The sequence below is a fragment of the Coffea arabica genome, chromosome 8e (genome assembly GCF_036785885.1).
Source record: "Coffea arabica cultivar ET-39 chromosome 8e, Coffea Arabica ET-39 HiFi, whole genome shotgun sequence".
NCBI lineage: Eukaryota > Viridiplantae > Streptophyta > Magnoliopsida > Gentianales > Rubiaceae > Coffea > Coffea arabica.
Window position 1 is genome coordinate 39,465,981 of NC_092324.1, and position 27,783 is coordinate 39,493,763.

At 35.3% G+C, this 27,783-nt stretch overlaps 3 protein-coding genes across 3 annotated transcripts; 2 read left to right on the forward strand and 1 right to left on the reverse strand.

The window, feature by feature from the left end:
* Positions 1-630: 630 nt before the first annotated feature.
* Positions 631-6,584, reverse strand: LOC113722531 (probable folate-biopterin transporter 6). Its single transcript, XM_027245815.2, has 4 exons — positions 5,735-6,584; positions 5,488-5,592; positions 2,846-3,016; positions 631-1,357 (listed from the first exon to the last, which is right to left on the reverse strand). Exons 1-4 carry the CDS (start codon positions 6,440-6,442, stop codon positions 758-760), a joined length of 1,584 nt encoding a protein of 527 aa, XP_027101616.2. The 5' UTR covers positions 6,443-6,584; the 3' UTR covers positions 631-757.
* An 11,905-nt stretch (positions 6,585-18,489) lies between these two features.
* Positions 18,490-22,582, forward strand: LOC140013074 (probable LRR receptor-like serine/threonine-protein kinase At1g14390). The gene is made up of 6 exons (XM_072062111.1): positions 18,490-20,794; positions 20,917-21,050; positions 21,161-21,404; positions 21,504-21,688; positions 21,789-21,947; positions 22,060-22,582. The coding sequence occupies exons 1-6, from the start codon at positions 19,549-19,551 to the stop codon at positions 22,294-22,296; spliced, it is 2,205 nt and encodes a 734-aa protein (XP_071918212.1). The 5' UTR covers positions 18,490-19,548; the 3' UTR covers positions 22,297-22,582.
* A 945-nt stretch (positions 22,583-23,527) lies between these two features.
* On the forward strand, positions 23,528-26,236 carry LOC140013134 (pentatricopeptide repeat-containing protein At2g02750-like). Its single transcript, XM_072062253.1, has one exon. It carries the CDS (start codon positions 23,895-23,897, stop codon positions 25,758-25,760), a length of 1,866 nt encoding a protein of 621 aa, XP_071918354.1. The 5' UTR covers positions 23,528-23,894; the 3' UTR covers positions 25,761-26,236.
* Positions 26,237-27,783: the final 1,547 nt, after the last annotated feature.

Consider the following 27,783-nt stretch of genomic DNA (forward strand, 5'->3'; position numbering starts at 1 on the left):
AAGGGCAATACAATTCCCATTCATGAAATGAAGATCAACTGACTGATATTCACGAAAGCTATGCCAGCTAAAAGCTTCCACAACTCACTTGACAAGTTGGGCATGTATGATATCTATACACAACTTGAGGGGACGAATTGGAGTGAGTCATTAGTTCTTAGGTGTTGGGTGTTGATTAGTGTTGATTGTTAGTCACTGATATCTTGTTTTTTATGTATACCAATTAATTATCTAAAAGATTGTTTAGATTTGTTGTAATTTATCTTATTGATTTGTTGTATTTTATCTTATTGTAAGCCTATATATAGGTCTTGTATCATTGTAACATTTGCACGTGAAATACAAAAAACATTCCCCCCAAACTCTTTTCTTCTTAACATCACTAATTTTTTTTTTTGACCTGATGGGAGATTTCAAGCCTTAAAGGGAGGAAGGAGAAAAGTAAGGGGCTTGCACTAGAAAAAAAGTTTTGCAAACTAGGGACAGCATTGCTTTTATATCAAAAAGGCATGATGAGAAAGCAAACTTGGTCAGATAGTTATAAACTTATAATGTTTTCATTATTTACAAGAACAATTTAGCACGTGCATGATCATATTGAGCCAATGCGATAGAGGAAATAACAAAACATTTTGTCTGTAGTTAACATTTGAATATATTAATGATTCGATAAATAGCATTTACAGGTGTGAGAATCTCAAGAATATTTTTCATCAAAAAGAATATTACAACTATCATTGTTTGTCTCGAACAAAACTCAAACCTCTAATTTCTCATTCAACGGTACAAGTTGTAGATTGTCGTCATCCCTCCTAGAGCTGTTGTTGGTAGTCTTTTTCAATATATCAGATGGAACTACAAGACTTGAATGATCAGCATTTGGAACAAGAAATATCAAAGCCAATGTACCAAATCTGAGAAGATTTCTGATGAGAAGTGTTACCCACAAATTCTTGAAATTAGTTCTGGTGACATGAAATAGATGGAGAACCATCCCTCCAGCAGATTTGGAAGTAAGTGAACCAAGGCTATCAATGCACATTAACAATGCAAAAAATGTGCCCTCAATGCCTATAGGACATAATCTGCTACTCAATACCATCATTGGCATCCATCTAATTCTACTGATGATTCTTGAGACACATTCTTCCATGATTACGAAGAAGTAATCTGGAATTCCAAGAGCTAAATTCCAACGAAGCACGAAAACAAGATCAAGCATTCCTGAAGTTGCATACAGGAGCTGCGCAAAAAAGAGCAAACTTCTAAATGGATAATCTTTAAGGGTTTTGTGATATATTAGAACCCCAACAATGGATGCCAATGCACCAATTGCATAGATAATACCTACAAATTCCTGCAAAACAGGAGGAAATGTGAGTTCAGGAGCCAAAATACGGGCATATTTTCAGTGTGGGCAAAACTTGGGGTGTTTCACTCAACGGTGAAGCGCCAGACTGAGAGCCAATGGGGTTGCAGTAATCTTTCAATTAAGTTTTATGATTTTAAGTTATTGTTTTGAAAAGTGAAATTGAAAGAAAAAATCCTACATAACTTATTTAGCATCAATGTCAATGATTTCTTTGCAAAAAGGATTCAGATGTTTGCAATTCCAGTTTATGCCTACATACCTATATAGACACACATTTTAAACTTGAAATAGGTCCAACACATCCTTTCATAGAACTGATAACAGAGAATTATCTACTTGGGGGAAAATCTAAGGGGAAAAGTGAAATTTTGAAAATTTTAGAGGCAATCATTATTTATTTATTTTAAGTGCTTGACTTCAATGATATCATTGTCTCACCAATATTCACAATTTTGAGCTCAAGAGTTGGCACCTAACTGCTAACTAGCTATACTGAAATGACATATTATAGAGGTCTAGATACTAAACAGTGGAGTTTATTGTCAAAATAATTCTTCTTCCTAAACATATACTTAAAGTAATTTAATTTTAAAATTTATTATCTTTATGATCCTTTATTGCCACTTAAGCTACATATGTGCCAGGATGGAAATAAAGATACCCTCCATTTCTCTTTCTCATCTAATATCTTCTCCAATTTTCTCTCTAAACCTTCCCGCATTTTTTTCTTTCGTTATCTTTCCCTTGTCAAACATAATCTAAGAAGCCAATATTTATATTAACAGCATCTAAAAAATATGCTTCTCGAGTCGATAATCTTAATGCAAATGAAGATTATTCTCTTGTCTTTTCAAAGAGTAGGAAGGATAACACAAACAAATATGATAGCTTTGAAGTTTTTGTAATTGCTTACAATTTTCGTTGCCATTTTTGTTGCAATTTTTGTATTTTTAAAATTTATTTTTTGAAAAAAATATATGCAATAGGTTTGATACATTTAAAAAAATTTAGAGACCAATAATAGCAAGGTCAATAATGGTAGAATTTATTTTAGATAATTATAAGGAAATTATAAAAGTTATGCAATCTTCTTGTGCCTCTGTAATAAAAAAATTTAAAATTTTAGTTCATGTTGGAAACTATAAACTAGATTAAAATTTTTCTTTTTTGTTATCTTACATGGCAATCAAGATAACTAGATGAAAACAATAATATCATTATGGGAATAAAATTTGAAAGTGAATCACATTGGAAATATTTTTTAGCAAAGAGTGTTATTTTGGCAAAAAAAAAAACTCCTAAACAGTGAGAAATTGACAAGTTCAGGGTGTATACTTTCGATTCTGGAATTCTTTAGAGTTAAATTTAGGAATTGTTATGGAGAAAAAGTTGCCATCATAACTTACTAATGTTTTTCCAAATAAAAGTGCAAAGCTAAAAGCCTTTTCTTCAAATAGGATGTATAAAGATGACCTGAGAGAATGCTGGACCAGCTTTGGGATCTGTATACCAATAGAATTGGCCTTCATGAGTACTTATGCTCAAAGCTATAGATAAGTACATGTACAGCGATGGCTTCCATACATCTGGGCACTGGATTGTCTTGCACATGCCTTTCACTGCTGTTCCCAAATTCTCAATTGCCTGCATTGCATTGAACAAGCAGAAGTAATTATATAGACATGCAAATGTAGATCATTTTGCAGAGACCTTATTTTCTTAAAACGGTCCCTCTAGTGGCCTTGTAATTATTGGTTAAGGATATTAAGAAATTTTTATTGTAAATCCCAGTATGTTTTGAAGTAGATTGGCTTCAAATGTTGGGATGGGTAAATCATAAAGTTTTTGGATTAAGAAATATTGCATGAGCAATTCTTTTGTAATTTTGAATTTTGACAAACCTCTGTTGAAATCAAAATTAAGTTTAGGAAGGGAACTTTTTCATTTGAGAAAAATTTCATCAATAGCTACAACTCTCTCAAAACAACTAGGAAAAATTTTCCTTTGTTTTTATCACATAAAGCAATATGTGGTTAAATCTTGCATATTTTGGCTTCTTTCGAGCATGAGATCAAAGTTCAAACCTACAACCAATGTTTTGAGAACTAAAAGTTTGTTCAAACGATCAAATTGTGAACTCACCATATCACTAGTTTTCTATTAAATCTGAAAGTCGATTGAACCGATTAAATCCAGTCAAGAACCAATTAAAATCGATTAAAAAAATGACCTTTTAAACTAACTCCTTCTATTTTTTTTCTTTATTTTGTATTTAATGCTAAAATATATTAAGAAATTAAAATCTCTGACTCTAAGTTGTTGAATCATGAATTAAAAGCTTATTCGATTCGCTTATTGATTCAAATTTAAAATTATTTGTGTATAATACCACCTTTTGTGAGATGGAAGAAATAACAAAAAAATTTGACCCTTAGTCAAACGGACAAAGCGTCAATAAAAATAAATTTAAAGGGGTAAAGTGCTGCTCATCCCTAATTATAAGGGGAAATGTGGCGTATAAGCCACTTAACCCCGACGGGCACTTCACCTTGATGGGGGCGCTAAACTCTTAGCTTACTTTGACCGCGTCGGGAAGTATAACTGGTTTCATGAACGAATAAATTAAAAAAGAAGAAAAGGAGTCATCAATCAGGATTCAGGCCAAAATGTCTTTAAGGTCCTGTTGGAATTAGTGTCAATTTTATTAACACTTTCTTTTTCTTTTTTCAATTGATTAAACATTTTTTTTAAAAAAAAAAAAAAAAAAACTGTTTACAAGTGCTTATCGAGTTGCATCGTTTTTCGCAGTATTGCAAGATCAAGCGTCCAGCCACAATTTGTCAACATGGGGTGGACATTTGACCTGTCTAAAACTAAAGGCAAGGAATTCTTCAGCAAATTTCTTGCAAGTCAAAGAATTTAAAGCAAGCTGTAATTGTACATCTCATAGGCCAAAAATTCAGACTCAACAAGAAAGTAATATCATTTTTAAATTTTATCAAATATAAACTCAAGAAATTAATTTTGAAACCATGCTTCACTATCACAAGATTTGCCTTGATATTTTGGTTTCATATAAGCAAGGCTAGTAATATTGTTAAATTTAAATTTTAATACCGAAATAATTTTGTGGCTGATGTATCATACTTTTTTTTTTTTCAATTTTTTCAAATCGAATGGGGTGGGAATTTAAGAATGGAGGGGGGACAGGAAATTAGAATTTCAAAATTTTAATTTCTGAATGTCAATCTGAATCACTAGACCAACTACTGATATATCATACTTACTCATATCCAGTCAAATCAAATACCATCACAATTTTTTAATTGAGATTTGTAGTCTCATACTTGACAAAATTTGCTATGCCATCAAAATCTGAACCGTACATGTAACTAGTTAATATTATTGTATTAATGCTTGAGGACCTAAGAAAAAAGTTGTTTATGTATGTTTTCCCCATTATGTATTTCATTATTTCATCAAAATTTCCTAATTTATCAACTTGTTTAAGGGGCCAGTTTTCCTTCTACGATCTTCAATCCTAATACCCAAATCATCTCACTTTTTGAAGTTTTCCTCTTTGGACAGCTCTTACATTGCCCTAGTCTATTGATTAAAATATAGCCGCCCTTTATTGGATTGACTACAACCGGTTCAATATATCACTTCCCGAGTTACTTGCTACCTGGATTTAACCTGCTAAGCAGTTTAATATTTTAATAGATTATAAGAAAACCGTTCCAAAAAAAAACCCCCTAAATAATTCTACTCAGTTTCAGAAAAGACAAAAAAAAATTATCCCCTTCGAACGTGATTAAGATGGTAATTGTCTAAAATTCAGATGAAATTCTCTAAAAGACATAATTAAAATATGATTTTATCACTGTTATTTTTCTTAATTAGCATCCTAGCTCCTGATTTGACCTTAGGATAAATCTCAGAAAAATTACTGTGATTTATTTGAATTAATGCTTGATGAAGAGGGATGATTTCCTAGCTTAGTCTAGCATCTAATATTGCAGAATAATATGATAATTGTTAAGAAATATACAAGAATGGAGCTAGCTAATCACGCATTGGTTATTATTTTTACTTATATTTTCTATTTTACTCACCTTTTTCTTCTCAAATTGGATGTCATCTGCAGTTTTCAACTCATTGATCACAAACCCAAGTGCAATCAATGCAGCCGGTGGTATTGCCAAAAGCCCAAGCGACCCCTGCAAAATGCAGTGTGGAGTGGTATAAATTGCTTATTGAAATCTGTAAATCATTAGCAAAATTGCTTTCTAAAACCCAAAAAAAAAAAAAAGAATTACTATTTGGTTTAGAGCGATAAATGCAGAAAATAAAAGGACTAGCCTGAGCTCCGAGATGGTGAACAAAGAAACCACTTGAGGAGTACCCAATAAGTGCACCAACTGAGGAACAAAACCCACAAAGGCTTTGCATATCAGGAGCCAATGATTTGATTTCTATGCTTTTTCTTGCAATACAGGCATCAATGGTCACATCTGCAATGGCTACCCCAGTTGTTATTCCAATCAGAAATCCCAAAGCCAATGCAACTGCCAAATTACCACTCAAAGCCAAAAACAGTGCTGAAATAGCCCCTATAACACCAGCAAGTACAAAATATGGTCTTCTTTTGTAACCTTTGACAGGGAAAACATCTGTGAGTAGTCCCCAAATGGGCTTCATCACCCACGGAATGGAGTATAAGCTTATGAATAGCTGCACTGCCGAGGGCTGTACCTTTTGGACATCTTTCCAATAGTAATCTGAGACTACTTTGAAGAAAGATCCAGAGAAGCCTTGGCTTAGACCATAGACAAGAATAACGCCAAGAACAAAGGTTGAATCCAGTCTTGACGAGAGCATCTGAAGCCATTCAATTGGTTCAAGAATCACAGATTTTATTGAATGAGTTTTCACCAAGTTTGAGTTGGAGGGCTCCTCCTCTTTTTCATTTTCTTGATCTTCTGAGGCTGCAGCTAAGGGCTGTCCTGACTCATCAATATTGCTATTCGGTGTCTTTGGATTGAGCTCTTGAGTCTCTGAGGGACACATTTTGGAGATTCAGGCTTTCAATGAGAGATCATGGATCTGAATCTGAACTCATAAAGGAAAAGTAGGAAATTTGGATTTCCTGTAAGGGCAAGTGTTGACTTGCTAAAGTCAACTAAACATTTTGGGACAGCTGTTGATATGGTTTTATACCCTGTATCGTCTATAGTCGAGGAATCAAAAAGGTTTCAATGCAAACTAGTTGAAATTTGGACATGCAAATTGTCTGGCAAGACTTATAAAATAATGCAAGTGGATTTAATCCTTGTCTATATCTCACTGGTCACTGGTCATATATTCGTGCTCATCATTTTTATTTTTGTTTTCACGTGTCTAACAAAAATATACATCATTCTCAAAGGATTTTTTTTTTATCTTCTTGTATTAGTAACAACTCTTTATTAAAAATTCTCTTCTTTTTTTTTTTAAAAAAAAAAAGTGAAGAAATGGTAAATAATCTAGAACTCTTTAACTTGAATGAATCCTCGGACTGCCCCTATCATTATTTAGTACTAGTATCATATTTGTGAGCTAGGCATCAAACCTTAACACATCAAACAAACAAGAGGTTCCAAAAATAGTTGCCAACGAAATCCCTTTCTTGCCTGCAAAAGGGACATTCATACTTAGGGGAGAATTAATTGTCTCAGCAAATACATATCCAACTGATCAGTGTAACCTGATCAGCAAAACTTGCTGCCTGCAAAGGTCATCAAGAGTGAAATTTGAACCCTTTATTTGAGACAGGGACAATTGTATTCTGAGCCATTTCTGGAACCTAATTGAAAACAATATTAGGATTGTCCAAACGGTAAAATTTGCATGTCCTAAAGTATAGTTACAATAGAATCACAATTAGCTAGGCTGTCTAAATATGCCTTGTTTGGATTGCATTTTCTTGGATTTTTTGTAGAAAAATTACTGTAGCGATTTGATGTATGTGAAAAAAAAATATAATGGAGAAATGTAATCACGGAAAACGACCCAATTTTTAGGCAAAAAATGGCTGCCCAAACGGGGCATGATCAACAGGAGATTGGACATTACTAGTTACTTAGTAAACAATAATATTTTTCAACTACTAAATGGTAAAAACTTGGATAACGTTGAACCAGATGATATATTCTTAGTAACCTGATATTTGCAAGGACTAGATCCTCCTCCACTTGAATTTCCTACGGTGCACGAATCCGTAAGGAAAAAAGAAGCATGATGATCATAAAACTAGAATTCTTAATTCTATTTACTGCTACTAAAATCAATGCACATTAACAAACATATAACTGACGTATGTATTGGACATAAATTATTTGGCTAAAATACTTAAACGAAGTCACTAAAGTTCACTGCTCAATGTCTCAAGGTAGTCCACTTTTCTTGAGATGTGAGGTTTTACAAGTATCACTTGGTGCCTTTGCGTCTTTGTCAATCACTACATAAATCACGCTTCCTCCCCTCAAATGAGACCACCAAAAAAAAAAAATCTATGAATCAAAAAAAGAAAAGAAAAGAACCTAATAAATTTATTGAATGAAAGAGAGAGATGAAAAAAACAAAAACAAAAAAGAACCCCTTTGGTTTTCAAAATCTTGCCGGCTCATATATGAAAGACAAAAAAATAATAGTAATAATTATTATTATAATACCTTTTGGTGATTTGGTTGCACAACTGTATGACTATATTAGAGTCCCCACACGGCTGCATCACAGGCCCGCAAGGCACGGAAGGAGATGTATTTTATATGAAGGTATAGGTTACGTATGACAAACAAATATGATTGAGTTCTATCAAGTACTTTATTTGAACCTGTCCGGAGTGGAGTGGGGCCTCCTCTTCCGGGTCGTAGGGGATTAGTCGAGTCTCGTAAGAATTGATCCGGACATTTCTGTGTGGAAAAAAAAAAAAAAGTACTTTATTTGAATCAAATGGTTTTTGAATCTCTTGAAAGGAACTACTCCCTCCGTTCCACTTTTATAGTCTTGTTTCTTTTTTCACACAGTTTAAGAAAAAGTAGTTAACTTTGTTGAAAAAGTAAATTTAGATTACTATTTTCTTAAAATACCCTCACATTAAATATGGTACAACTTTATGGGAACTTGAATTGATGGTAAAAAAAGAATCAACTCTCATTAAATGGAGTAGGTTTATAGTAACAACTACTTACATTGAATAAGGGTATTTTAGAAAAATTAAAATACAACTACATTCTTCAATTGGAAAGTGGACTACAATTTGGGACAGATGAAAAAGGAATACAGGACTATCAAAGTGGGACGAAGGGAGTATTTGTTTTTGGTTAAATTGCGTAGACTTGAAAAGTTTTGCAACCAATCGGGGTTGGGCCAAGTGGTAAGCAGTGGTTCCGCTTAAACAGGTCTCAGGTTCGAAACCTGGCGTACGCAGTTACCCTTGTTGGAAGACTCACCCACCACAGCCAGGTGTGCGACCCAGGTCGACAACGGATTAGTCAGGGCAAAGCCCTGGATACCGTGGCAGGCAACCAAAAAAAAAAAAGAAAAGTTTTGCAGATATTAGCTATCATAATATTAAATCTGCAAATGTTCTCGGGAAAATTTTAAGAAACCAAAAGATTCAAACGTCTAGTGATTATATGAAACAAACAGAAGCCAACAGTTCAGCTGGAAAGGCTAGAAATACTAATCAATATAGAACTGATACGATTAATGTGAGAATAAAGATGGACGTCACACTTTGATTTGAATTTACTCTAATGTAATGGAAATCTCAATTGTTTATTCAATCACCAGCATTGCTTACGACTTCTGCGTGCTTCATCTTCCGGTATTCCATTCCCTGGTGTAGTCGTTTCCTGGTGTAGTCGTTTTCTGAGGATGTTCAGCTTAGAGTTACAGACAATCAAACCATCCGTGAACATGTTCAATCAAAGATCGATTCAAACTCAATCAACATCGAGTTCGGACCGATTAAGTCAAATTCAAGTTCCAACTAGATTATTTTAATAGTAAAATTATATATATATATATATATATATCTCTAATATTTTATTATTTATTAAGAAAAAATTACTATTTTATGTATTTTTAAAAAAAATAATTATTTTTTATTTTTAAATCTCGATTAAGGTCTACTCATTTGCAACCCTAGTTCCGTCTGTACCTTGCTAAGCAATGACAATTTGTAGGGAAAAAAAATTCATCTCTTCTCTATGCCAAAAATTGGTACGCAATGATGGAAGCTAATTCAACTTTTATATCTTTTTTTATTTTTTTATTTTTTTATTATTTTTTAGTTCTAATGATATTCCAAACCTTATAATCATGACAAAGAAAAAAATAAGATAGACTTAAAAGCCGAACTAAAGACCTTGCAATCACCTAATCTTTTTATATCAATGCCTTCCTATTTCGAAGCAAATTTGGTTCTTCATATGTTTGGCCCAAAGATAGAGTTGATCATTTTAGCCATCGTAATCGTGCATGCCCTTGGGGAGTTTTGGGGCAAGATACCAATTTTTCATCCGTAAACTTTGGGTTATAGATATATTTTATCCTTAAACTTTTTGACCAATTTCATTTTCAAATAGGAAATTAATTAATTATTTCCAAAATTTAGGCCATGGACACATTTCTCCCTCAAATTATGTGTTTTGGCTATGTTGTGGATTCTATTTTTTATTCATTGCAATTGACTTGGATGCAATTGTTTGAGGATGAAATATGTTCACGGCCCAAATTTTGAAGATGAAATCTGGGATTTTTTCATTAATTTTCTATTTGAGGATGAAATTGACAAAAATTTCATAGTTTAGATACCAAATGTGTTATGAAGTTATGCCAAAAAGTTTGAGAACAAAATATGCCTAGGTCCGAAGTTTGAAAATGACAACCGGCGTTTTCTCAAAGTTTTGGCATCACGCCACATGTTGATTTTTTAATAGTGCCTTGGATGTGCTATTAGATAGGCTAAAAATGGAAAAAAGATTTAATATTGTGGAAAAGATAAAATTGCTTAGGGAAATTTGTTAAATTGGTCCCTAACATTTTCACATAAATCTTTTTTAGTTCCTAGCATTTAAAATCAGCCAGAATAGTTCCTAACATATAAATTATGAGCCAGTTTGATCCTAATACTCATATTTGCTCTTTTTTCCGACTAAAAATAGCACACCGGCATAATTTCAAGGGCAAATCGAAAACATTGTTAATCCCAAATTTCCCAAGCTCGGATTTGACTGAAATTTCGGGATAAATCCGCAAATACAGACAGGGCCAAAGGCCTAGGAAACTGAAATTTTGATAAGTTTTTCAATTTGGACCGGTATTTTTAGAAATTTTTTGTCAAAAAAAAAAATGTACTACATAGACATGCTTGGGTATACATCAATCCGTGTCATAAAGGAGTGGCTTTGTAGCTACGCTGGGGAACTTTCTGAATGGTAGCCCAAATAAGGTCAAAGTACATAGGAAACTGCTCTATAGCAAACAAGGTGACGGGCAAGCAAGTCACTGCATAAACGGGGAAGGGCGCGAACTTGAGCTCATCTTTGAGCACAAAAAAGTGGCCGGCGCAGAATGAGATGAGCATGGAAGCTATGGATACAAACAGCGAAATTAAGCCCAACAGAAGCTTACTGGGCAAGCTGGTGCCAAAATCTTTTTCTTGGTACCTAGACGTGAGAATGGCTAGAAACATGACTAAGGGGGTGATCGAAAAGCACGTGCAACGAGGGATGAAATCGCGAAGCAGTCAAATGGGGGCTTGGGAAATTATGGATTTATCCCGAAATTTCAGTCAGATCCGAGCTTGGGAAATTTGGGATTAATGAATGTTTTCGATTTTGCCTTTGAAATTATGTCGGTGTGCTATTTTTAGTCGAAAAAAGAGCAAATACGAGCATTAGAATCAAATTGGCTCATAATTTATATATTAGGAATTATCTTAACTGATTTTAAATATTAGGAACTAAAAAAGTTTTTTTTTTAAAATGTTAGGGACCAATTTGGCAATTTCTCAATTGCTTAATAAGTGAAGGACTCAAAGACCAAAAAGTGGAAAGGCACACAAAACTGCCACGTGGATCATCATCTTCCACTCTAAACTCCACCTTCTGTTGCTGCGCATATCCACACGTGTCTGTATACTTGTAAAGTTGCAATAGCACTGTTGCTTCTGATTCCTGAAAAAGAAGAAGATTTGGTTCAAAATTCAGCTGTCTTTTTGTGTGAATTTGATGTCTTCATTGGCATTTTCGTCAGTTTCTTCGGCCCCTTTACAGACTCTTTCTTTCTCAAGCTAATAAGCTGAAATGCACTTCAAACTCTGTACCAACTTTGGATCATCAAAATCAGCTTTTTTCCGACATGGGTTTTCTCTTCCATCTCCTAATCTTTCAGGGTTTCTGTTAAAGTCTTCATCTTTCAGCACAATCAGTGCTAGAGCTGCCACAGAGAACAGCATTTATGATATCAGAGTGACGGTAAAGTGTGAATTCCTTGTTAGCGCAAATTCTGCTTTCTTTTCGTGGATTTTGTACTAAAATTTGTGCATTATTTGCAGTAGTGTAATGTTAATAAAGGGCTTTGGATTATATTTCTAATCGTGATTTAACTGAAGGAGAAAGTCGTTCTTGATTGGAATGTGCTTAATTTGGGGGTTCTAGTGAGAACGGAATATGTAAGTTTTATTTATTTATTTTTAAATCCAAAAACAAACATCAGACTTGAGTTTTTTAAACTATGGTGCAAAAGTGAAATAGCCGAAAATTGTGATAATTTGTGTCGAATTTTGTTCTCAAGTAAGAAGTTTCAGCTGGAAAGGTTTTTAAGCAACTATTGCCATCTCCAACTGACTGCAGTTTTTGGCTATGATTGCTTCATGATATAAATGAGTGTTAGTACTGTCGACTGAAGGGTGGTCAGCAGTTCGACTAGATGTACTTCAAATGTTGAGTATTTCTGGATATAGAATAGGAGAAACGGAAGGATTTATCAGTGGCGGAGCAACAAGAACAACCGAGCTTCTTAGTAATCTTTTAGTGAAGTTGATGCTGCCTATTTGGTTTAGTCCATTCCTACACTTGTGTTTAAGGATGACCACTTGAAACTGTCTTGTGTTTAAGGATGACCACTTGAAATTGTCTCTTTCTGCTGTACTGAAGCAATTGTTTCAGGCCCTTGGCCTGGTTTCAACAGGGCCAACGTTTTGTTAGCTCCGGACTGGATTATAGAAAGGTGTAATATGAATCCTAAAATATTTGAAATGGATTTGTTTGATTTTCATTTGAAATTGTTCAATGCATTTTCCAAATTGGAGAAATGTTGACAGAATTTGGTATCCCAACTAGTAGTCCTAAAGTCTGTTCTTCCTAAATCCTCATAGTGAGATTTGCAAGGAGAACTTTGAAGAGTGACACTTTCAACAGGAAGCTAAATTAATAAGCATTTTCAATAGAGTCAAACGGTATCACATTACAATTAATAGGATCACGAGCTATGCCCCAAAAAAAATAAAAAAAGAAGAGGAAGAAGAAAGAAGATATTTTTCCTGATATGATCAAATTCAATATCAAAGTTGCAACACCTTTTTTTTTTAAAACCTTACTAGAAGGTAGAAAAAGTGCTTGATTAAACTAGTGCTTTCTTTCTGCTGCTTCTCTTTCTTGGGAGAACCTATGTTAAGCTGCAGGCAGATTTGTATTTTGTGCACTCAATAAGTATTAATTTTAGTACGCAGACATATCTACCATATATATCTAAGCTGATAGGAGAGTTTCAATTGGTCATCTTCTGCAACAGCAACATATGTTAATATATGGATGAATTTGATGGTTGATCTTGATAGCTAAGGAGGGAATATCTTAAAGCTATATACTATTATTGAATAGATTATGGTTATTTGTTTTGCATATTTACAGTTTGTAATATAACATTAAAAAAAACCTTTTTACATAATTCCTGTCACTCTTGTTCTTGGTTCATATCCTCATCTCCTATCCTCAACCTCTGTCATTCAACTGGTACAATGATATAACTAAACTTGTTTAATAAATGAATTCATCTAGGGTTCAAGGATTGAGATAATCAGCTGTTTTAATAGCTAGTAAAGTATTCTACTGAAATAGTAGCATTTATGTCTAGAGTTGTTCTCTTGTCAACTAAAGAGGAAAGGAAATATAAAGTATGAAAAAACAAAAGCTTGGTGGAATGGATTAATAGATAGACTAGGAAGTGTTGCTTTTGTTTGATTTTGGTTTCTTGAAGGTAACATTTTAAATTTATTCCCATATAAAGTGTTGAGGATTCTGAAAAACTGGGAAGAAACCATTGATGAAGGAAAGGAAATGGAATTTTTTGCACTTTGTGACAACTACTAGAAGTGATAATGTATTGATATTTACTGTCCGTGAATACCACAAAGTATGATTAATGTGATCTTGGTGAGAATTCAAGTTCTTGCCATTGCTATGTTGATCTTGACAAACCATTGAAAAGTTAAATTCATATAAGATAACGTTTGTTAATCCATAGTGTGTCTTTGGCTAATGTTCTTGTCATTCCCAATGACCCTCTGTCTTCCCTATGTAAGGGTGATTCTATGTAAGCTCGATTTCTATGTAAGGTCAATAGTTATGCTTCTACCCACTCTATACAAGATAGAAATCTACTCGAATTGTTTGAGTCTTATTTTCAGTGTACTTTTGGTTAAAAAATGTAATGTCATACTTAAAAATCCAAGTTTTTTGAGCTTTTTCCTTAAACTGACTGTGCTAGTAAAATTTAAAACATTCAGAAAGTGTAGTTGCTATGGTAGACCTTATAAAGTTGGTTCAAAGTAGCTTTTAAATCTGAACATGTTCAGTATTCTTGAGTCATCTATTATACTTTTTTGCGCTTTAAGTGACTGAAACCTTGTTATTTTTTTTGTACATTGCTAAGTTCGCTAAATTACGAGGAGTGCTCTAAAGTTGTTTTACGAACTTGTGCATTGTTCAAGGAAAATCCAAACTGATCACTCCTCTTGTCTGATTTGAAATCCTTTCAGGTGCTTATTTGGTACCATCAGATGTTGTTTACTTGAATTGTTGAGTAAAACTGACAATGCTTCTCTGCAAAGGAAATATAACTTCTGCATCGATAACTCATTTGTCTTAACTTTTATCTGTCTTTAAGGTCAAGGATCAACATCACTTTATTTGCTTCTTGTAACATTCTTTAGCAAAATTTAAAACATTCAGAAATGCATCTTGTAGTGAATTTTCTGAAACTCATTTCAGTTTTTGGTGGCTTTTACATCACTTTATTTGCTTCTTGTAACATTCTTTAGCAAAATTTAAAACATTCAGAAATGCATCTTGTAGTGAATTTTCTGAAACTAATTTCAGTTTTTGGTGGTTTTTTGTTACTGTATCCATGTTATTTTGGCCTTTTAGTCCAGTTCTGATCTTGATATGCTTTCTATGAATCTAATCTTGTTCATATCAGAAGGCACCAACTAAATTGAGGAAAATAATTCACCTTGGTAGTCTTATGCAAATGGTATCATGAATTCTGAAACCTGAATGGTCAAAGATAGGCGTACCAGCCACTATACAAGACATATTTGATTTAAGCCAGTTTCCGAATTCCGAATTTTTGTTCTTTCTTGTCAATAAGTTTTGTCTTTCTTGGCATCTTTGTCTAAGTTTCATCTTGAAGGTATTGTTTCTTGTATTTTCCTTAATTTAGGTTCTGAATACTTGAATTGTGACCACTAAAACATTGTCTGATTTCCGTTTCCTTTTATAAATTGGCACTGTGTTCTGATGGCATGCTTGAAATGCAAAAAATGCATACTAACTAAAGAGGAAAAACGGGTCAAAAGGATGCAGGCTAATTTGTGTGAGTGATATTGTTTGGATAGGAGTTTATTTGGATGATTTATTTGAGATAATTACTGTAGCATTTTTTGTGATGTGATGTATACGAGATAAAAAGGTGATTAGGAAGATAAAAAGGTAATTGGAATTTGTGAAGTAAATTTTTTTATTTCAAATCTTCCTAATCCAAACACAGATATCTTGTTCCTAATGATGCGTTGGTTGATTTTTGCTTTAATCGTGAGTGTCTTTTGGAATTGTATCATGTTTTTCATGTGGTAAATATTGTACATTATATGATGGTGTTTGGAATATTCTCTCTTTGACAATCGACATGTGGTATTCGAATGCAGTATTTGTAAATGGCGCTTTAAATCTTGATATGTTCTTGTGTTAAATTGTCTATCAATTGATCACTGGCTTCACAATGGTTCTTGACCTACCATGAGTGTTTCTTATCAATTGTAGTTGTATTCCCTAATGATGGCTTTAATAGTTAACTTGAGCTTGTTCTGCTGGAGTGTTCTATAAGTACCTTTGCAATATTCTCTCTCACTTGACGAACGATCGTATGCCCCAAAGCGGCAAAAATTTAGACTGGAAACCTAAGATATACAGGATTATGTATATGAGTAAATCTTATATACAGTAACAGTATGTACACTATCACCATTGGATCCATAAAACATGTACAAAAGTTAAATTTTAAATTTAAATTTTGCATAATTGTCATTCATCTAACGTTGAGTGTAGGAAAAGATTGATCCTATATATTAATACAATAAAAATAAATTTTTTTTTTAAGGTTACCATTTGCATAAAACTCAAATGAGAGCATGCCTTTGCACAAAAATGAAAAGTCCTTTTAAGAAATTTTCTAAATGAAAATACAAAATAAGAAATCTAAATAACATGTACATTATAAAAAAGTAGATTTTATGTATAATGACAGTGTATACATTATCATGATTGGATGCTTGTCATATATATATAATTTAGGTTTCAAATTCAAATTCGAACTATATGTTATGCATTCAATAGTAAAAGTGTATACACTATCAATGTATAGAAAATTAATTCATTATAAAAAAAAAGCATCCAAAAATCTTTAAAATATTGTTAAGCATAAGCAAACCAAAACAACTACCTAAAGAATCCTCATGGTGGCTTTGATGTTGAATCAATAGCTAATCGGATCTTCTTCTTGTGATCACTTGATCCAACCAATTAAGAGGGAGTACGTAATTTAGCCAATTTAGGAGCACAACAATATGAGAGAAACGTATATTTGCAAAAAATATAGTAAATTTTATATATATTGACAATGTATACACGATCACAATTGGATGTACGATACGTTTGCAAAATTTAGATTTTAAATTCAAATTTAAATTGTATATCATGCATTCAATGATTAAAGTATTCACGCTGTCAGCACACAGGAGATTAATTCATAAAAAAATTCATGACTTTAGCTATCTAAAGAATCTCAATCCTTTAGTTTTTTTGATAAGGAGGACCCAGATCCAGCTCAGTGATGGGAATTTAAAACAAATTCTTAATGATTGCAAGCTACAGGTGGATAAGTCTATTGGAAAGAAGCATGACCTTTTTATCTTTGTTCGTGTGTTAGTAAAGAGAACCTTTTCTTGTCTTTGCATCTGCCAAAGGGCTATCAATTATCGTCCACAAGCAAAAGGCTAAAAGGAAAATGTTGCTACTACGCTCACCAACACACTTGTCTGCCGAGTGAATAAATGGATTAGGTACAACTCACACATCATGGAAGCAAGCGATACACTCAGTGTCATATCCCACCGACAAAAAGCACATTGGCACAGACTCTGATTAGGGTAGATGCCTGGATGGGTGAACTGTAGCCCTGTCCCAATGCAACCCCGCCCCAGATGCACTTCTCCTTTTTCATTTGCATTTTTTCTGCTTTTTTTTAAAGTAATTGTTATAAAGAGTTTGAGTGATTTCGATTCCGATCATCACTACAAGTCATAACATATTTTGGGATTATAGATTATTTGTAAAAATTTTTTTTTAGAAATTATTTACCAACATAATCTTCACGTTAATAATAAAATATGAACAAATCCCGTGAGAAAGTGATCGATTTTTACCAAATCATTTGTTTGTTTGGATAAGAGTTTATTTGGATGATTTATTTGAGATATTTACTGTAGCACTTTTTATGATGTGATGTATGTGACATAAAAAGGTGATTGAGAAGATAAAAAAGTGATTGGGATTTGTGAGAATAAATTAAGCAAACCAAATTCTCTCTATCCAAACAAACATATTATGTTTTGTACCGGCTTCATTTGTCGACTTTATCATCATTATTGACAACTTTTATGATGCAAGTTGGGCAAGCTTAACAAACACCATATACTCTCTCCGTCCCACTTTGATAGTCCTGTTTTCCTTTTTTGTCTGTCCCAAATTGTAGTCCACTTTCCAATTGAAAAATGTAGTTGTATTTTAATTTTTTTTAAATACCCTTATTCAATGTAAGTTATTGTTACTATAAATCTACCCCATTTAATGAGAGTTGATTCTTTTTTTACCATCAATTCAAGTTCCCATAAGGTTGTACTCTAATTAACGTGAGGGTATTTTAGAAAAATGGCTACCTAAATTGATTGTTCCAACAAAGTTAACTACTTTTTATTAAACTGTGTGAAAAAAGAATCAGAACTATCAAAGTGGGACGGAGAGAGTGTTTATTTGGGACTATCGATTTCTCCATGCATAATACTCATAGGGATGGCAACGGGATGGTTACGGGACGGGTTGAGAAACATTCCCTGCCACCGCCTCGTCCCTCACCTCCGTTACCCCTACCAGCTGCCTCCTCTCCCGTCTCGCTTCAGGTGCCCATAGGGTAAATTCATTATTTTTTCCCTTGAACAACTAAATTTTTTACTGTTAGTAACTGATGCTACTGCTGCTGCCATTCCTGCATACTGTAATTTTAATTACTACTACAATTGTCATTACTAGTCCAATGATGTCCCTTTATTTACTAATATCATCACCACGACACTACTAATGGTACTCCTGCTGCGACTTGTAGTTTAGCTTGACATAACATAGAAAAGACTAAAAGAAAAGATGAAATTAATATCCTATATACACTGTTATAACATAATAAAATTATTTACAAAATCAATTAATTGCAATTATACATAACTAATTAATACTTTTGTTCTAATTAGAACTGATTTATGATAATTAGGGCATAGGTAAACTTTTGTTTTTATTTACTTAAGTAATGCGGGACCGCCCCATTTAAGGTGGGGTTAAAAAAAAGATCTCCTGCCCCATTATCATCCAGGTGTACCACTGCCGTATTCTTGTCCTATTTCAAGCATAATCGTGAGAGAAACAGAAACCTCTCATGAAGAAGGAAATTAATAAAAAAAAAAAAAAAAAAAAAAGCGAACTGTGAAACTTCATAGAAAACTGCACGTGCCTGTGGGCTGTCACTAGTGACAATTGGGATACCTTTTCTTGAGCTTCAGAGTTGAGTGAGTCTAAGCACATTCAATCAGTCAAATGGATGCATTATTATTAGCAGTCTTCGAATTCAGTGCCACTGTTGACTTTTGCATCACAAGTTCACAGCCGTCAAGCTATATATGCAAATCTTTGGCTTAAATATTACTGGCAATGGCAATTTAATAAAGCAATTGTCATGTTGTTAGCGCAGGACCGGGAAAGGGGAATGGGAATGGGGTTCCCTGTCTTTCAGTCAGCCTCAATGAGTGCGAAACCACCACATTATTGGCCTCATTACCTTAACTTGCATGGAAACTTCAATCCCTTCGACCTCAGATCTCTGACTCTATCCACCCCATTAAATTTTTCCTTCACATTTTGAAGTTCTTGAAAGCACTTCCCACCATGTTCTTCCTCCAACTGCCATCTCCTCCTCTTCCAGAGAATCTTTTCTAGTAACAACTAGAGAGGACAATTCTGTAGTTTTTCATTAATTCTTTAATCATTCTCTTCGTTAAATCTTTCTTGCAATCTTGCAGAATATAGAGTATGATTCGGTCCTAATGCTTCTTTAGTTAAACTTTGAATATACTACATGTAAACTAGGATCTCATGCTTTTGCTTTCTTTAACTGCTCTGCTTGCAGTTCCACCTCAGAGTGCTACATGTAAACTAGGATTTAGCTAAATTCTTGTTGGCATATTACTGTGGAAGAAATTTGAGGTTTTGCAGTGGGTTGATTAGCACTTCATTTCCCAAGAAATGGAGGTTTTTCGTATTGGGTACAGTTTCTTGCTGTCTTTGTTCCTACTCCTGCTTGTTCATGCTCCTAGTGCACAGCTAGTTCCTGCAGAAACAAGAATCCTTTACCAAGTTCAACAATTTCTTGAATATCCAGACGTTCTTAAAGGATGGAATAACTGGACAAACTTTTGTTCTCTCCCTCAGTCACCTTCTTTAGTCATCTTGTGCTCAGGTAATCACATTACTGAGTTAACTATTGTTGGAAATAAAAGCAGCCCTTCAAAGGTTCCAAAACCATCTGCTGCAAACTTTTCCATACCTCACAGAACTCTGTCCCAGGGATTTTCAATTGATTCATTCTTTACAGTCATAACTAAGCTTTCCAATCTGAAAAGGCTGTCATTAGTATCCCTGGGAATATGGGGACCATTACCTGCCAAGGTTGATAGGCTTGATTCTCTGGAGGTGCTAAACATTAGTTCCAACTTCATTCAGGGTGGCATCCCCCCAGAGATTGCCACTTTCAAGAACCTGAAAAGTCTTGTTTTGGCTGATAATCTGTTAAATGGAAGTATTCCAGATCCGAAAGGCCTATCACAGCTTGAAGAGCTGGATATCAGTAACAATCCTCTTGGACCTAAGTTTCCTTCTTTAGGCAACAACCTGGTACGTATCAATCTTAGGAGCATGGCTTTGAGATCTCAAATTCCTCCAGATTTCATTAAGTTTAATCGTCTTCAAATACTTGATATCTCATCTAATAAATTTCAAGGACCAATTCCTTCATTCCTGTTTTCTTTGCCATCAATTGAATCCATAAATCTTGCCAAAAATCAGCTAAGTGGTGAACTTCCAGCAAGCGTATCCTGCCACGAGAACCTGACCTTCGTTGATGTGTCAAATAACCTTTTAATAGGAATGTTACCTTCTTGCCTTGGATCAAATTCCAAAAAGAGGAAAGTCATTGATTCATTTAATTGCTTGTCAAAAAATACAAGTGCCAAGTATCAACGGCCATACTCATTCTGCCATAAAGAAGCTCTAGCAGTTCAGCCTCCTACTAGAAAACAAAAAGAGCGAACCACTGTCAAGCTTGGCCTTGTACTAGGTGTCATTGTGGCTGTTGTTGCAATCATTGCTGTACTTGGCGTTTTGGTCCTGGTCGTGTACAGGAGATTGGAGCGGAATAGAGCCAAAGAATACAAATGCGAGAGCTTTGTTTTTGACAAGAACGCTGCTCATACCTCTCCGGTTGTTCATGGAAGTAAGTTGTAGTATCCACTTTCCTACCTGCAATAATTAAACAGACAAATCTGATAATATTACTCCAAAGATCATTAGATGCGTTTGTTCTTGTGATGTGACATTGAAACAATTGTGGTGCAGGGCATGTGCCACGCACAATGAGAATAGTATCATTAAATCTTCCACCGTATCATGTTTTCACATTGGAGGAGATTGAAGATGCGACAGATAACTTTGACGCTGCCAACCTGGTTGCCGAAGTCTCTCAGGCTCAGGTAAAGAGTGAAATCAGCGTTTTTGAAGCTGACATGACTTGGTTATAGTTGTAGATTTAACCTGAAAACTGTTTAGGAACTAAAACCTAGTTTTATCATTTTTGTTATAGATCTACAGAGGTTGGGTGAGAGATGGCTCAGCTGTCCTGGTAAGATGTTTGAAGCTAAAGCGGAAGTACTCTCCTCAAAGCCTGCAGCAGCACATGGAAGTTATTTCAAGACTCAGACACAGGCATCTAGTTAGTGTTCTTGGACACTGTATTGTCACATACCAGGACCATCCCAACACACCAAGCAAGGTCATCATTGTGCTCGAAAATGTGGCTAATGGGTCACTAAGGGATCACTTAACTGGTAAACATAGACTAGATTTCTATCATTCTCCGTATCTTTAAGATTCAGCTCCTATTCCTTGAAAGACAATGAGATATTTATGTATTGACAAATTGGCAGACTGGAGAAAGAGGGAAATTCTTAAATGGCCACAAAGAATCTCGATTATGATGAGTATTGCAAAGGGAATTCAGTACCTACACACCTCTGGTGTTATTGGGAATGATCTAAAGATTGAAAACATATTGTTGGATGAGAGCCTATCTGCAAAAATAAGCAGCTATAACGTGTCCTTGCCATCAAAGGTAAATCTATTCAAGCAACGTTCATTTAGGACTTCTCACTAAGTCCACAAGTCTCAAATGTAGCACATCCCTAATATCATGTGTTGCTGCAACTTCACAGGTGGGTTCCGAAAGCCCTCTGAATGGACAAGATAGCCCCTTATCTAGCAGCGAAAACACGGACAAAGACGACATTTATCAGCTGGGAGTTATATTGCTTGAAGTTATTACTGGTCGACCAATCATTTCTCCAAGCGATATAGATGACCTAAAACTTCAGGTAACCAGCAACAGTTTTCCTTATAATTGATAAATGAAAATCTTTACTTGCCTCGTGCTGCTTTTGATGATTCAACTAATCAAAGCTAAAATGTACTTTTTCCAATGAACAGTTGGAAATTTGTTTAGCAGAATCACCATCGAAACTCAAAGATTTGACTGACCTCTCCATTAGAGGAACATTTGCATATGAATCACTAAAAACGGTAGCTCAGATCACCATAAGTTGTTTAAACAAAGAATCAAGCTCGCGTCCGTCAATAGAAGACATTCTTTGGCACATGCAGTATTCAGTTCAAGTTCAAGAAGGATGGAATACTAGCAGTGGAAATCTAGCCACAAAACTCTAGCATCGGCTTGGTTTATCTTATTGATGGTGCAACAACTCATTGCTCTGTATATCAAAATTCAGCGAGGATGGAATACTAGCAGTGAAAATCTAGCATCAGCATGGTCTAGCTTATTGATGGTGCAACAACTCATTGCTCTGTATACGAAAATTTTCTGGTTTGAATGTTCTGGAATTCGCTGTTAACACTTTTGCCATATGAAATTGAAGGATAGATTGTATAATCCAATCTGAACTTCAAGAACATGACTAATCAAAGTACTTGCCAAGGGTCCTAGTTAGACGAATTTTGGCATGCTGGAAAGACCAGTACAGGCATTAGTTTCAGCTTGAAATCATTCTCACCACCGTCGCTTGTTACCTTTATAACTAGTTAAACAGGAGCCTCATGAGTTGCTTGAGGCTACCACGGTTTTGGTTAATATGTTGACAGTAGGAATGGTCTGATGGAAGGGTCACATACTTTGACACTTAGGGAGCTCCTGTTACTGCAACCTTGAAAGACCAAAATTTGAAAATTTTGCTCATATGTTTTTTTTTAAGGAGAACATTGCTGGTCTCAATCTCTGAGACAAGCGGAAGTAATCGCGATAGAGGAATTGATAAATTGTAACATGGCAGCAGTTAGGAAAACCCATTTTGGTGCACGGCTCTGTATAGATTTCACATTCGTTTTTCCTCCAAATCAAAGATGGTAAGTCCAATAACTCCTTGCACTTGGTTCTTGCCAACGTTTCCAAGATCTTAACTCCAAGGGCACAATTTTTCGATCTCCCAATCAGCCTTTATAAATATGGGGGAAAAAATCTCTTTCCAACTCTCAAATGGGCTTGTTTTCTCAATCTGCATCTCAGCAGTTAAGCTCAAAATCCTCTACCCTATTCCAAGTTCCTATATGTAACAACCATAAAATGTAAAAGATTAATCTTTCTTACACTGACAGTGTACATATTATTAGTATTTGATTAATAATAATTATGTACAATTTGAATTTGAAATTCAACTTTTACATATATATTATGAATTTAACGATAAGAGTGCATACACGGTTAGTGTATAAGATTTGCTCAAATTTAAATTAGCTCTAATTCGAAGGTTAAAAACTCAAGAAATTAAGCCAATCCAATGCCGAAAAAAGTTTGGTCATCATAGCTAAAATTTAACGAGTTATGCTTTCTCTTTAACAGTCTTGCTACCACATGGAAAAGGATGCCTCAACCAAAAAAAAAAAAAAACCCACAGAAGGGGAAATGGAAGGCTCCATCCAACCAACCAGAACAATGGTCATAAAATAAAATAATGTATGGTTCTTGAAAAAGTTATCCAATTTGATAAATATGTTCAAGCTACAGGATCTTTGGTTGTTTTGAAGAGAATCGACAATCATTGTCTATTCTCACTTTCTGCCATCCAATTGCGAGAAAGAAAGAAAAACTATTGCTGAACTGGCAAAGAACTCGTACTCCCAATTGAAAAAACTTACTCTGGTCATAAATTAAGTGGACGAAATCACAATCTCAATAGAATCCCAAATCGAATTTCTATTGAAAATTTTCAAGAAATGAGCCCAGACCAGGAAAGACTACGGCGGCGTAAAGGATGGCTCACCAAATTTCGCAGCTAGTAAGAAATGGGCTTTACAGAGAAGTTCTTGCTCTCTACTCTCAACTCCACTCTGCCTCAGTCCCAGCCTCATTTCTTCCCAAAAACTTCGCATTTCCTTTTCTCCTCAAAGCATGCGCCAGCCTAAAAGCTCTCTCCCAAGCCCAGATGCTGCATGCCCATATTATTAGAACTGGGTTCCAGTTCCAAATGCACACTGCTACTGCTCTCACGAATGTGTACATGAAACTGAAGCTGGTGGATGATGCAACCAAGATATTCGATGAAATTCCTAAACCAACTATTGATCTATGTAATGCCGTCATTTCTGGGTTTGCTCAAAATGGGTTTTGTAAGGAGGCTCTGAATATGTTTCAGCTAATTAGTTCTCGGAGGATTAGACCGGATTCCGTTACTATAGCTAGTGGCTTATCTGGGAGCAGTGATGCTGAGCAGGGTGTGCAATTGCATTGTTTAGCTATTAAGATTGGTGTCGAAACCGATATTTATGCAGCAACGTCGTTGTTGACAATGTACTTGAATTGTGGAGATTTGGGCTCGGCTGAAAAGGTTTATGGATTGATTCATTGCAAGAATGTGGTTTGCTATAATGCATATATGTCGGGGATGCTGCAGAATGGGGCTCATTTACAGGTCTTGAATGTGTTTAATGAGATGAGAGGATCATCTAGTGGAAACCCGAACTTAGTTACGTTGATCTCGGTTACTTCTGCTTGCGCAAAACTTAAATATCTTCGCTTTGGGAGACAAGTCCATGGGTTTACTATGAAAGGATTATTAAGGTTTGACACTAAGGTTGGAACTGCACTTGTAGATATGTACTCGAAATGTGGCTCTTGGGATTCTGCTTATGGGGTGTTTAAGGAACTGGGTAATGGTAGAAGCTTAATAACATGGAATTCGATGATTGCAGGAATGATGTTGAATGATCAAAGTGAGCTTGCAATTGAGCTTTTTGTACAATTGGAAGATAACCAGTTGACGCCAGATTCAGCAACATGGAATTTGATGATCAGTGGGTTTTCCCGGTTGGGACAAGAAGCTGAAGCTTTCCTCTTCTTCAGGAAAATGCTCTCTGAGAATATTTTGCCCAGTCTGAAATCTGTCACAAGTTTATTAACTGCTTGTTCAGCTCTGTCCGCGCTGCACTTTGGACAAGAGATTCATGCACATGTTCTTAGGTCAGGGATCAGTGATGATGAATTTTTGGCCACTGCACTCGTTGATATGTATATGAAATGCGGGAAAACTACTTTAGCCGAATGTGTTTTTAACCAATTCAACATAAAGCCTCGTGATCCAGCATTTTGGAATGCAATGATATCTGGCTACAGCAGAAATGGCAGAAGTGAAGATGGCTTTAAGTTGTTCTACCAGATGCTGGAGGAAAAAGTGCATCCAAATTCAGCAACTTTCAACTGCATGCTGTCAATGTGTAGTCATACTGGCGAAGTTGACTTAGGGTGGCAAATTTTCCGGTCGATGGTTGTTAACTATGGTTTACAACCGACTTCAGAGCAACTCTACATCATGATTGATCTACTTGGTCGGTCTGGTCAACTGAAAGAAGCTCAACAACTATTGGGAGGAATAACAGAGCCCTCAGCCTCTGTTCTTGCTTCGTTGCTTGGAGCTTGTGAACAGCATGCAGATTTTGAGCTGGGCGAAGAGATTGCTAGAGAGCTTTCAGCTTTAGAGCCTGATAATCCTATTCCCTTTGTTATTCTATCCAACATATATGCTGGACTAGAAAAGTGGAAGGATGTGGAAAGAATTAGGGATATAATGAGCAAAAGGCAATTGAAAAAACTCCCTGCCTCCAGTACGATAGGAGTGATATGAAGACACTATAGCATGTAAAATTACAGAGATGAAACCTGATTTTGAGCAGAACTGTTCAAAGGCTGTCTACTCAATCAATGTTACATATGTCGCTGGCAAAGGCATCAACAGCCCAACACATCTTGTGCTGCAAATCCAGAATTGTTATCGAAGAAGTTTGCCGGTTCAAAGATAAAGCAAGAAGAGATTGACACCAGTAACTAATTGATCAGTTCAAAAAGTGCTGAAGCAACATGACTAACAAAACTTGGTGCGTTATCAAAAGTGAAACCCTTATTTGAGACGGCAGAAGAAAAAAGCTGGAGAGCAATTGTATTCTGAGCTAATGATAGAACCTATTTGAGAACAATAATTAGGTTGTCCAAACAGTAAAATTCAGGTGTCCTAAAGTATAGTTACAAAGCTGTAATAACAATTAGCTAGGTTGTCTAAACACTGAAATTCGTGATCAACAAGAAACTGGACATTACTAGTTATTCAGTAAACAAAAGATTTTCAACTGTTAAAATAGTTAAAACCTTGACTAAAGTTGCACCAAATGGCTAACCTGATCTTTGCAAAGGGGTAAATCCTCCTCCAGGTGAATTTCTTACTGTACAAGATCTTGTAAACATAAAAAAACATGATAAAACTAGAACTCTTAGTTCTATTTACGGTTCTTAATGCCTATTTATAAGCAGTTTCTCATCATTTATTTTTTTTCTTTTATAACCAGAGGTTAAGTTGGGTCTCCCTCCTAATTTTTATTTTCTTTTTTTTTTGTACTAATAAAACAAAATAAATTATCTGCTTAAAAAAATGGTCCTTAAGAAATATTTAGTACTTGAGGGACTTGCAGTTGCTCACAACTTGTTTCCTAGTCTTTCATGGCCATTGCAGGCTCCCATCACTTTGCCACTAATGTGGCGTATCCAAATCCATATGAGTGCGTAATGTATTGATATGGTCCGATTGTATTTTAGTCACCGTGGATCCCTCCTTGACTTAGTTGGATTACCTCTTAGAATAGGCTAAAGTAAAAATATGAGTAGAAATTGAGTAGATGGTGATAATTGACAAAAAACAAAAAACAAAAAAAAGGCAGTTGCAGGCAGCAACAAAAGGTTCAAAAACTATTGGGTAAAATACACCAAGTTGTTAAGGACCAGAAACCAGAGAGGCCAGAGTTCTTGCAGGAATCAGATAGGAACAAACTCAAAAAGACCAATTAACAATGAAACAATGAAACAGTGGATATATGAATCTGATCTTTATTAATGAGATCCTGGAAACAAGTTACAAGAACAGAACTGACGGTAACAGCTAAGAAGGGGTAAGAATTTGAAGGAAGATTTGGGAGGGAAAATTGAGGAAATGCTCCTCAGCAAATTCAGATGAATCTGGACGTATGAATTTCAATAATATCCCTACTTGAGCAGAAAGCCTGCTTATAAAGCTAAATAATCCTAACAGATTTCTAACTAAGCCAATAAAAGTAATACACGCGTCTAATACATCTGCAAGTTGCATCTGCAAGTTGCCGCGCTTGAAGTTCTGTTAGAACAACTAAAACCCAGGAAAGGCGTGCTTCGTCAGCCACGCCTTTGACAGCATTTCCAACCAAAGTTCACGCCTTCAGCTTCTTAGTGTCCACGCCTTCATTTCTCACTTCCTGGTTTCTGCCTATTCACGCTTTGTGTAGTTGTTTTGCTTGGTGGTCGCGCCTTCCTGCTTCTGACATTCACGCCTTCTTGGTTAGCTTGTCCATTTCATTACAATACCTCCTCCTCGCAGCAAACCTTGTCCTCAAGGTTGGAACTGAGGGAATTTTGCCCTGATCATCGCAGCATCCTCCCAGGTTGCGTCTGCTGGTTCAGTTCCCCACCACTGGACTAGCCATTGTGTTACAGCAACGTTTCCTCTCTTGATCATTCTCCTGCTCAGTAAGGTTTCTGGTTCCACTCTAATGAACTCTCGTTCATCTGTGTCTGGTAGTTGTAGGATAGGGGTAGTCCTGCCTCCTAGCTTCCTTTTGAGCAAGGAT